This window comes from Mastomys coucha, unplaced genomic scaffold, assembly GCF_008632895.1.
Source record: "Mastomys coucha isolate ucsf_1 unplaced genomic scaffold, UCSF_Mcou_1 pScaffold6, whole genome shotgun sequence".
NCBI lineage: Eukaryota > Metazoa > Chordata > Mammalia > Rodentia > Muridae > Mastomys > Mastomys coucha.
The window spans coordinates 102,409,421-102,422,080 of record NW_022196912.1 but is presented as its reverse complement, the minus strand read 5'-3'; the positions used below and the strand labels follow the sequence as shown (position 1 = coordinate 102,422,080).

At 40.7% G+C, this 12,660-nt stretch overlaps 1 protein-coding gene and 1 non-coding gene across 2 annotated transcripts in view; both read left to right on the top strand.

Annotated features, from left to right (window-relative positions):
- The window catches only part of Sptlc2 (serine palmitoyltransferase long chain base subunit 2), a 90,550-nt gene that overhangs the window by 74,420 nt on the left and 3,470 nt on the right, over nucleotides 1-12,660 (top strand). Inside the window, exon 10 of the mRNA XM_031357880.1 lies at nucleotides 11,848-11,983. Within this exon, the coding sequence (XP_031213740.1) occupies nucleotides 11,848-11,983 (136 nt within the window). The remainder of the gene's footprint in view (nucleotides 1-11,847; nucleotides 11,984-12,660) is intronic.
- On the top strand, nucleotides 7,784-7,894 carry LOC116081228. The gene has a single exon (XR_004114754.1). It is a non-coding gene; the product is annotated as a U6 spliceosomal RNA (small nuclear RNA).

Here is a 12,660-nt window from a genome sequence, read left to right as displayed (position 1 = left end):
TTTTTTTTTTTTTGGTTTTTTTTTCGAGACAGGGTCTCTCCATGTAGCTCTGGCTGTCCTGGAAACTCACTCTGTAGACCAGGCTGACCTCGAACTCAGAAGTCCACTTGCCTCTGCCTCTGCCTCCCAAGTTCTGGGATTAAAGGTGTGGGCCACCACAGCCCAGCTACTTTTGTTATCAAATCTAAATGTTCAATTGCCAGGCCCTAGTACAACTCAGACATACCTTACACTGACTTCCTATTTGGGTGTCCATGCTCACAGACATAAAATTTACCATTTTAAAACAGCAGTTGAATAGTCAAATTCAGGTATTCCTGAGAAGTCATTATATTACCCATATTACCATATTTGATATTTAGAGTGCAGATTCCAGTCATTCTAGAGAGCATTTTTTTCCCCCTTTAAAAACTGTTTCCGGAGAACTTTTGTTAGTCTAAGAGTTGTGTTTATGCAGTTTTGCTTTAAGCTGTTAAATCCCCAGTTGACTTTTTCATTGAACACAAAGGCTTTTCCATGCCTTGGTAGTACAGAGGTGTCATTGAACTTTTCTCTGCTGAAGAGTCTTGTATTCTTTTGCACTCAACTTTTTTCAGGTGTGCTATCCTCACTCTGCTAAAAGGCAGTGAGAATCACGTGTTAGTTTACTATTCTGTACACTGGCTAATCATAACAGTAAGCTGAGGAAGGTGTCGTAGGGGTAGGGAGACAGACAGATAGAAGATAAATATTTTTATAGACACTGTGAACTGATCTGTGTCATTCATAGGATTCTTTGGAAAAAGGAAGGAGGGAAGGGCTGATCCTTTATGTTTTCATTTCCTGTCTCAGGACAAGGGCTTTAAGTCTCAAGCACTGTTTTCATAACACATAATTCCAGTCTTAAATTTTTTTTTCAAGTTTTATCTTAACCAACAAAGGCTAAGAGTGTCTGCCCGCCCTGTGACACCCAGAGGCGTCTATTTTTTACAGTGTACTTACATATAATAAATAATTAAATCAGGGTTAGGGTTAGGAGTAGTGTTTGTTTTTGCAATTTATAAAAGAATAATAGCTGGCTATGAATAAGATTATGAGTAGAGCGATTAGAGAATTAGCCTTAATTTCAGGTGTTGTTTTTAACTTCAGGTGATTTTCCAAGTATTTGGTGGTTATTAATTTTATTAATGCAGTGACATTCGTGTAGTAAAGTACACAGATCTTAGGTGTACTGTCCATGAGTAAATGTCATATAACTACCATCTAGTAACCATTCCTTGCCCCATTCCTCCATGCTGTTTTGGTTTCTGTTCTTTGTTTCCAAGACAGGGTTCTTCTGTGTAGACCAGGCTGACTATGAACTCAGAGATCTACCTGCCTCTGCTTCCCCAGTGCTGAGATAAAAGGTTTGTGCTACCACATCTAAAATCTTTCTTTTGAAGCTGCAGACTCAAACACATGTTCTTGGTTATGGTATGAGTTACATAAAAAAACCTAAACTGGCTGGGCAGTGGCAGCCATGCCTTTAATCCCAGCACTTGGGAGGTAGAGGCAGGTGGATTTCTGAGTTCAAGGCCAACCAGGGCTACACAGAGAAACCCTATCTCAGAAAACCTAAACTGAAAGTTTCTGCTTTTTCAGCAGGTATGCCTGTTAAAGCAGAATTAAAGTTAGGAGCCAAGTTATTTTGACAGTCAGTACTTTATACATAGGTCACTGGAAAGTCTATAGCTATCTGTTGTAGGAAGGTCTACAATGTTTGTCCAAGAGAGCCTCAAAGTTTCTGTTAGTGCTGATACAGAGCCTTGTGTTTTGGGGGTTCTGTGTAGCCCTGGCTATCCCGGAACTTGTTCTGTAAACCAGACTGGCCTCAACTAGATCTGCCTGCCTCTGCCTCCGAAGTGCTGGTATTAAAAGCATGTGCTACAACTGCCTGGCAAGTGTTTTGTATATAGGTTTCATTTGAGACCATCTGTTGTAGGCAGGAGGGCCTTGAAGTTTCTGTGAGCTCCAATAGAGAGCTTCCTTACAACTGAAGATGCCATCATAAGAGTCCCAAGAAACCAGGAGTAGGACTGTTTATCAGATTTTTTTTTTTTTTTTTAATGAATAAAATACACTTGACACAGCTTCAAGATCTTGGGACCTGGCAGGGGGGTGGTGGTGCACACCTTTAATCCCAGCACTTGGGAGGCAGAGGCAGGCGGATTTCTGAGTTCCAGGACAGCCAGGACTACACAGAGAAACCCCATCTCGAAAAAAACAAAAACAAAAACAAACAATCAAACAAAAAGATCTTGGGGCCTGGGAAATGTCTGAGTGGGTAAAAAAGCTAGCCTGCAAGGTGCGCTGAAAACGCAGTGGCAGCACACGCCTTTAATCTTAGCACTTGGGAGGCAGAGCCTGGCAGATTTCTGAGTTCGAGGTCAGCCTGGTCTACAGAGTAAGTTCCAGAACAGCCAGGACTACACAAAGAAGCCCTATCTCAAAAAACAAACAAACAAACTAACAAACAAAAAAATGCCATTGCCTTCTATGGTGGGATTGACCTGAGCTTAGCATAATAGCAGAAACAAGAGACTTCATGAAGTTGGAAGGCCAAAAATGACTCCTGAAAACTGTCCTCTGATACACACACACTCACATACTTCAATCAGCTATTTAAGTAATAAAAATAACTTCAAACTAATCTGACCATGGTTTCTAAAGATCATCTGGGGCTGGGATGGTAGCACAGTGTTAGAGAGCTGTCCGCCTGTGTGAGGTCTTAGGACTGAATCTGAATCTCTGGCTTCAATCTCAGCACTGGAAAAAATAAAACCAAAACACAATAGTGATTCTCAGGATGACAAGGTGATTAGCAGATTAAAAAAAAAATACTTAACATGAAGCCTACTGTTAGGCGTTTCACCCTTACAACCCACACAAAGTAGGAAAGAACCAACTTCTGAAAGATGTCTTTGGACTTTGCCCATTAATAAACAAACAAATAAATAGAGAAATAAATAAATATAAAAATGTTTTAATCTTTTTGTAATGCCATTAAGGGATGGACATGATCATATCTTAACTGTATTCGTGTATAAATTCAAGTATATCTTAACTACTGTACTAAAGTGACTCTTTCTTGAATAAAAAAAAATATTTCCTCCAGGATAAAATGATTGTTTGGAAAATAAGAAGAATTCAGACCTCTTAGAGCGCTCCATGTCTTATTTTTCATATGTTTATGAGGATATGCCATGTGAGCTTGGGAGCCTGAGGTGGCCAGAAGAGGCCATCCTCAACACCTGGGTTGGTAGTTTTCAGTTGCCTGACCTTGGGGCTAGAAACCCTGCTTGGGTCCTCTGTTAGGAGCAGCAGTACTCTCAAGCACTGAGCTGTCCAGGCCCACATCTGTGTTCTCTCAGAGACAAGTTAAGAAGTAGGTGTAATATATATCTGTCCTGGAAGTTCATGTTTATCTGAGTCTGTCTTAAATAATTGGTTCAAACTTCGGAAGGAAACTGAGCTAACAGTCTATGAAATGGTCTTAAATGGGCTTGCAATAGCTGGTGTCTTATGCTTGTTAGAATTCAGTGCATTGAGCCAGTAATATGATGGTATCTTATGGATGTCATCTGATAAGTCTTTGTTTTCATTTTTGTTTTCAAGGATAAAATCAGACTATTTCAGGCTGGATGTATTGTACGTTTCTGTAATCCTAGCACTGAGGAGGCAGAAGCAGGAGGATTTCAAGTTTAAGGCCAGCCTGAGGGTCGTGGCAAGTTCCAGACCAGTCTGGCTAAATGTAATGAGGTGTGACTCACATCTCAGAACTGGGGAGACGAGAGTATAGGCATGCCTTAGAGGACAGTCTGTATTGCATAGTAAGCTGCAGGTTAGTCTGGGCTGCAAGGTGAGACCTGTCTCAAATACAGCAGCAACAGATTCTGACTTACGTCATCATTTTTATTATTCTCCCAAAAGTCAGTTGACTGTCTTCTCTATATAGCACTGATCTTGATTTTTTTTCCCACTCAGTGATAATTCTTCTATCATCAGTATCATTTTGCTGTTCAAAATAAGTTCTTTGAAGACATTTCATTTGTTACATACATTCATTTATTCATTTCTACCCAGTGTGTTTGCCCACAAGGACTAGTTATGAAATAAAATGTGAACATTGTTTCCCAATAAATAGTTGTAGTTTAACCAATTTAAACTTATTGCTGTCAAGTTTACCAATGAGTGGAAACTATGGTTATTTTATTTGGCTTTAACAATTACTTGGGGTAACTCCTAATCTACTTTTCTAACTGCTGGCCTGGCTATTTCCCCTACGGTGTACCCCAATTACTTGCTGTTTGTCCTGGTCATGAGCTTATGGTCCATCTCCTCTCATGGCAACTCCACCCCCCATGAACCCCACCTTGGGGTGCCATGGCTTTCTCTTTCTCTGCAACCTCCAAACAGGTAATTCCAAACCTGCCTACCTCTAATCCCTCCAGGAATTGGCTGTAACAATTTCTATTTAACCAGTAGTTTTAAATTAAGAAACAAGGTTTGCACAAGAAAAGCTAGTAACCATGAGAATTCACTCATAGACAACTAGAGGCAATACATAGGAACATACTGAACCTCAACAAATAACTAAGCTTTAAATTTTGAAAAATTAAGCAGCAAGGTGATGCAGACATTAAAGGTACTTGCTGCCAGGTCTGGTTTACCTGAGTTCAATTCTCTAGGCCCTTATAGTAGAAGGAAAGAACTAACTACTGACCGATACACATTAAATAAGTAAATAGATAAATACAATGTAATAGAAAATTTAATTTGAAGAATTTGTTAACTTAATAGCTTGTGATGATGATGCATGCTTTTACTCCCAGGCAGAGGTAGGTAGATAGATAGACAGACAGACAGACAGACAGACAGGCAAGGCTATCACAGAGAAACCCTGTCTCAAAAAAAAAGAAAGGAAGGAAGGAAGAAAGAAAAGAATTGTTAAGTATTATGTGTGTGTCGGAAGCATTAGACTAGGAACTAAACATCTTCCTCCTGCAGAGTTAAAGTTCTTGTACAAAACAATTTGTTATCTCTGGACTTACTTCATTATGTGTAAAATATAAGTAGTATATTCTTTTGCAGCCCATCTGAAGTGGTTAGATATGTGAAACTAAGTTATTAATTAGCATTTGTAGTAATTCTTCCCTTATTTGGAGGTACCAGGGGAGTTTAAATCTTAATAAGAGGAATGTTGTTCTGAGACAGGATCTCACAGAGCCCAGACTGGCCTCAAAGTTGCTGTATAGCTGAGGATGACCCCACGATCCTCCAGCCCAGAACTCCAGAGTTCTGAGATTAAGGTGTATACTACTATACCTAATTTTTAAATGAATAGGGATTGAATCCATGTTCTCAGTGTATGCTTGGCAAAAGAACCTTTTGGCTACCATAATGAAATTATACTCTCAACTCTATGCATATACCAACAAACAAAACTCACTGTGTGGAATACTATTCAGCAACAATAAAACTATTGATAGTTCTTTATTTTCTTAGAATGACAAAACAATAAAACAATTTATTGAGTGGGGTATATTGGTTACCAATTGAAGAGAAAAAGCTCGTAGTGGACAGTAGAGGGGGCCAGGTATCCAACATAAAGTATATCTTATGACCTACTTTCACTAACTAGGTCCCACCTCCTCTAAAATTTCAAATTCTCTCTCTCTCTCTCTCCCTCTCTCTCTCTCTTTTTTTTTTTTTTTTTTTTTTGATTTTTCCAGACAGGGTTTCTCTGTATAGCCCTGGCTATCCTGAACTCACTCTGTAGACCAGGCTGGCCTCGAACTCAGAAATCTACCTGCCTCTGCCTCCTAAGTGCTGGGATTAAAGGCGGGCGCTACCACGCCCGGCTCTAACATCTCTCTCTTTTTTTTTTTTCTTTAGATATTTTCTTTATTTACATGTAAATTTCTCCTTTCACAGTTTCCCCTCCCAAAAAAAAAAGAAACAAACAAAAACAAACCCCTGTTGTCTCCCCTTCCCCATGCCTGCCACCCCATCCTCTCCCACTTATTGGCCCTGGCATTCCCCTACACTGGGGCACAGAACCTTCACAGGGCCCCAACATCTCTTAAGTAGCACCATCAGCTAGGAGCCAAGCATATAAAGCCATGATTGTGGGGACATTTCCTATTCAAACCTTAATAAAGGGCTGGTTGATTGGTGATAGGGCTAGTAGGTCTTTGATAAGACAAAAGATGATATATATAATTTTTTTTAAAAGATTATACTAATACACAGATATGTCAGTTTTGTTTTTTTTTTTTTTAAGATTTATTTATTTATCTTATGTATATGAGTACACTGTAGCTGTACTGATGGTTGTGAGCCATCGTGTGGTTACTGGGAATTTGAATTCAGGACTTCTCAACCCTCCTCAGCTCTAGTTCGCTCCCTCCAGCCTAAGATTTATTTATTATTATATCTAAGTACATCTTCAGACACAGGAGAAGAGGTTGTCAGATCCCATTACAGATGGTTGTGAGGCACCATGTGGTTGCTGGGATTTGAACTCAGGATCTTCGGAAGAGCAGTTGGTGTTCTTAACCACTGAGCCATCTCTCCAGCCCCATCCTTTAGTTTTTTGTTTTGTTTGCTTGTTTGGTTTGGTTTTTTTTTGTTGTTGTTTTGCTTTGTTTTGTTTTGTTTTGTTTGAGACAGGGTTTCTCTGTGTAGCCCTGGCTGTCCTGGAACTCAGTCTGTAGACCAGGCTGTCCTTAGAAATCTGCCTGTCTCTGCCTCCCAGGTGCTGGGATTAAAGGTGTGTGCCACCACTGCCAGACCCATCATTTAGTTTTAATGAAGTATAATTTACACACAGTAATAAAATTCACCAACTTTAAATACATATCTCCACAAATTTGTACAAACACATATAGTCTTAGAACCATACCATGATCAGGTCACTGAAGAGATTCATCATCCTCCAAAACAGCCCCATGTCCCCTAGCTGACCAAGCCAGCCCAGTCAGTCAACAGGGTCTCAAGAGAGGGAGTGGGGATTAAAAAGAAAAAGATAATTAGACAACACTATAACATGACCCCAGCCAGTTCTGAAGCTGAAGCAGGTTTTTTTTTCTCCTTCAGTCTGCTTTTATATCATTCTCGGTCAATACAAAGAATGTGGTCAGTCCTTAGGCATAAACAAAGTAGTCAAGGGACAAACTAAACATGAACAAAGGTCCCATGATTACTGTACTCAGGGTCTTAACAAGACCCATCCAAATACAAAGAACACATTCCTCAGCTGCATTTATCTTGATTTTACTTCTTTGTCCTAGCCCAATGTCAAATTCCTGCCAAATTCCTAGAAGACTGCCCCCAAAACTTTCCACACCTAGCTGTCTGCCTCATTCCCACTTCTTGACAACCATTGATCTCTTGTTTCTACAGTTGTCCTCTAGGATTCCATTCTGATTCATACAGCATGCAATCTTATCTCTGTCTTCATCTAGCACACTTTGCAGATCAAGATTGTGGTAGATTTTGTTTGTTCCCTTTAAAAGTATCTTCTTGGGGCTGGCGAGATGGCTCAGCGGGTAAGAGCACTGACTGCTCATCCGAAGGTCCTGAGTTTGGATCCCAGCAACAACATGGTGGCTCACAACCACCTGTAATGAGATCAGACACCCTCTTCTTGTGCGTCTGAAGCAGGGCTTCAGATGATGATGGCTCACAGTCATCTGTACAGCTACAGTGTGTGTACTCATACACATGAAGTAAATAAAATAAATCTTTAAAAAAATATATTTTGTTGCTCACTTCGGCAAGCACATATACTAAAATTGGAACAATACAGAGAAGATTCGCATGGCCCCTGCGCAAGGATGACGCGCAAATTCGTGAAGCTTTAAAAAAAATTTTTTTTTCTTGGTTTTGCTTTTGTTTTCTCTTTGAGCAAGGGTCTCACTGTGAGGCCCACACTAGCCTAGAAATTGCCATCCTCTGGTCTCAGTGTCCAGCATTGCTACCATTTTGAACCTATACATTATAACTTTAATAGCATCTTAACATCCTCTTTTTTTTTTTTTTTTTTTTTTTTTTGAGACAGGGTTTCTCTATGTAGCCTTGGCTGCCCTGGAACTCACTCTGTAGACCAGGCTGGCCTCGAACTCAGAAATCCACCTGTCTCTGCCTCCCAAGTGCTGGGATTAAAGGCGTGCGCCACCACCGCCCGGCTAACATCCTCATTTTCTAATACACTTGTCATTTTTGGTCTGTTTTTGTTTTCTGACTTCCCACTTAGTCATATGGGCATATTATCTGGCCTGTTTGTTGGCCTACAGTTTTCTTGGTTGTCCTATTTTACCAGTGTGATATTCTATTTTGTTGTATTCCCTCAGTATCCCTGAACTTCACTCTGAGAATCAAATCCTTTTGAGACTTGCTTTTGAGGTTTGTTAGGTTTTGGTTTTTCGAGACAGGGTTTCTGTATAATGGTTCAGGCTGTCCTGGAACTTGCTCTGTAGTGGAGGCTGGCCTCATCTCAGAGATCTCTGCTTGCCTCTGCCTCCAAAGTGGTGGGATTATAAAGGGATAGGCCAACATACCCATACCCAGCCCATTCTAGAGTTAGTTTAGACCCACTACTAAAGTGACATTCTTCTGTGGGCTATTGTGTGCGTTGTGCTATCTTTCCATTTTCGTGGGTGAATAACTGTTGTGAGCTCTTTGTAAGTGCCAGGAATTGTTGAGGCTACTGCCTTCTGGAGGGATTTTCCAGTCCTTGGAAGTTTCTTCTCATGCATGTGCAGTTCTGGTATAGCCAGAGCTCACTTCCCTCCCCTTCTGGTTACTGCCCAACAAAGTCCTGGTCAGTTTGACCTCTCCAATTCTGATTTCAGCTGACAGGATTGGGTCCACCTCCTCTGTGTAGCAACCTGGAACTTGCCTCTAGGCATTAAGTACCTGAAGGTTCAACCTGCTTTCCATCTCTGAAGGAGCATGTTCAACTCTTCTTGTTGCCCTGTGTCTGACAGCCATTGTGTTTTGTCCAGCTTTTTATTGAAGGAAGATAAATCTTGTTCTAGTATTAAGGCAAGGGTGGAAGTAGGAGTCCCCTCTTAAAGTAAAGGGGGAAGCTGGTGATGTAGTTCACTTGGTTGAGTGGTTGCCCTTGTTAGATGCCTAGCACTGGATTAGACCTGGCATGGCAGCACATGTAGAATCAGGAGGATCAGAAACTTGAGGTCATTTTCTGAAACCTAGAATATATGTATAGGGAATATATGTATTTTGAACGAGAATGGCCCCCAAACGCTCATACATTTGCATGCTTAGTGTCACCATTTGATGACTGAGACAGATTGTGACCTTGGAGAAGGTGTGTCACTGGAGGTGGGCTTTGAGGCTTCAAAAAGTCTATGCCAGGCCCAGTGTTTCTCATCCTGCTGCCTAAGGGCCAAGATGTTAAAGTTCTCAGCTGTTGTTCCAACAGTGTGCCTGCCTCACCAGTCCCTGCCGTGGTGGTAAAGGACTAAACCTCTAACACTGTAAGCAAGCCCCAATTAAATGCTTTCTTTTAGCCAGGCCTTTAGTCCCAGCACTTGGAAGGCAGAGGCAGGCAGATCTCTGAGTTTGAGGCTAGCCTGGTCTACAGAGCGAGTTCCTGGAAGGCCAGGAATACACAGAGAAACACCATCTTAATCTCCTACCCCCCACACAAAAATAGCTGCCTTGCTCAGGGTGCAGACTATTGACAGCAGTAAAAACCCTAATTCAAACATGAAATCCTGTCTAGGATTTTTTTCAGCCAATTGATAAAGTTTTTAAAAAGTAGAACAAGCATCTTATTCATATTGCAAGAAATTAGGATGTATAATTCTGAGAACCCAGTTCTTGGAATCCTTATGCAGTATGCCTGTAATTAGCTCTTGTTCTTTGTAAGGTACATGTGTAAAGTGTTCCTTGGTGTTCAGGGTGAGTAGTCCAATCTACAGTTCAGTGTTTTTTTTTCTGATCAACTTGAAAAAATTATATATAAAGGATATTCATTTGGCTATGTGTATCCAGCTTATCTAGTATAGTTTTCCACGAGTGGTGGATATATCAGTGTTCTAACCCTAAGGACATTTGAGTTACTTGTGCACCTGACTGGTTGATGAACTTATGAACTTGTATTATCCTCAAATTCTATGAGAAAATTACTCCAGATTCTTAGTTATCAATATTTTTTTTTTTTTTTTTTTTTTTTTTTTTTTTTTTTGGTTTTTTTCAAGGCAGGGTTTCTCTGTGTAGCCCTGGCTGTCCTGGAACTCACTCTGTAGACCAGGCTGGCCTTGAACTCAGAAATCCATCTGCTTCTGCCTCCCAAGCGCTGGGATTAAAGGCGTGCGCCACCATCGCCTGGCTAATATTTTTGACTGTGAAGAAAAACATATTCTTAGCACTCTGCAAGTTAGTCTTTCAAAACTATTGTCTTGTTTGGCCATCTGATCATAATGTAATGCTAATACTTCACCAATTATTTATTCAATTAGAATTAGAAACCATATTTTAGTCCCACCAGAGGTAGAGGTCAGCAGATCTCTTGAGTTTGAGGACATTCAAAGCTACATAGAAAAACCAAAACCAAGCAACCAAAACAAAGCAAATTGTGTTTTAGAGAGTAACTAGATAGGTTTTGTACTAGATAGGCTCTTGCTATCTGGTAAAAGTTTTAAGGAGATAGCAAAGTGACTCAGAATCTGAGGTTTAACTGGCAGTGTCAATGTTCAGATTTGTGAAAGCATTGCACCATGGCTGCTTGAAATGATGTTGATGTAAGGAGGCCCAGATTCTATTTTTGGCAGTGCCTCTTCCTACTTGATAGCAATAAACAAGGTACCACCTCTGTGAGAGTCTCTTAACGTGTAGAATGGCAGTGATAAATGTCCTCCTCACTGAGAGACAGTAGACCATCATTAATGACACCATTTCTTTCTTTTTTTTTAAAGGGTGTAGTTGGGTTTGAGAGATGGCTCAGCAGTTAAGAGCATTGACTGTTCTTCCAGAGGTTCTGAGTTCAATTCCCAGCAACTACATGGTGCCTTACAACCATCTGTAATGGGATCAGACGCCCTCTTCTAGTGTGTCTGAAGACAGCAACAGTGTACTCATATACATAAAATAGTTTTTTTTTTTTTAAGGGACGGGGGTTGTGGTGCCTATGTTAGGCAACTTCTCTACCACAGAGCCACATCTTCAGCTCTTAGTTAGCCATTAAACTTTATTTTGTACATTACTATAACACTTGCTGTCAGGTCAGGGCTGTGGCAGGCTTGGTGGTAGAGTGCTTGCTTAGCATGCTAAGATCCTAGATTTGATTCCCCAGCACCAAAACAAAACAAACTCTGCTATCAGCAGCTCGAGGACAAGCAACAGGATGCAAAGGAAGCATATTTATTTTATATTCCACACAGGTTGATGTGTAGACTGCTTTATGTTGTAAGGTAGCACATGCCTATAATCTCAGCACTTGGGAAACTGAGGCAAGAATTCTTTTAATGTTTGTTTTTTGGTTTTTTTTGGGGGGGTGTGTTTTTTCAGTTTTTCAAGACAGGGTTTCTCTCTGTAGCTCTGGCTGTCCTGGAACTCAGTCTGTAAACCAGGCTGGCCTCAAACTCAGAAATCCACCTGCCTCTACCTCCCAGGTGCTGATATTAAAGGCATGTGCTACCACTGCCCGGCCAGAGACAAGAATTCTAGGAGTTCAAGGACACCCTGGACTATACAGTAAAAGTTACTTGAAAACAAGAATAACAGACCTAATGAGATTTTTTTTAAAAGGTGGGGAAAATAGTTATCTTTTTTCTTATTCCTTATTTTGGCCTTTTCTAGGCAAAGAATGTATACAACAGTTGGCTGAGAACACCAGGTACTTCAGGAGGCGCCTGAAGGAAATGGGATTCATCATCTATGGCAACGAAGATTCCCCGGTGGTGCCTTTGATGCTCTACATGCCAGCCAAAATTGGGTACATTGTGTGGAAGGTCACAAACCAGTCTGTCATTAAACAGGACATAATGGGGCTGACATGGGGGAAAAAGTTGACATTACTGTGTTGCTACACAGGCAGGGATTTTTTTTTCTTACTTGCAAGCCTTTTTGAAAGAAAATGTTGCTATGTAGCCCTAGCTGGCCAGGAATTCACTGTGTAGACTGAGCTCTACTTCCCAAGCTCTAGGATGGAAGGTGCGTCCCCTTTAATCCTACAGGTGCGAACCTGCCATGGCAGGGTTCTCTTTTATTCCCAAACTGTGAGCAAACCAAGGGAAGAGTGAACATGAGTCAAGTAGCCAATAAAAACATAAAACAGAAAGCATAATTTGGTAAACAAAACAAAACCAAGTTAGAATTCATTATTTAGTCAAGATTCAGATGTAGAATAAGGCCACAAGACAACTGTAATGAAGTTGTTGTATAACAATTGTAGAGTTTGAGTAACCTACTGACCTACAGAGCCTCAAACAGCCTGTACCCTAGAAGTAGTTTTAGCCCTAAGTAGGTTTTTTGTTTTTGTTTCTGTAATTCCAGTCAGCCAGCCACCCTAGCTGCAGCAGAGATGTCCCTGTTACACAGGTCCTCTGTCCTCGCAAACATACTAAAAGGAGGACTGAGGTTATAACAGACTTATTTTAATATCTTAACCAC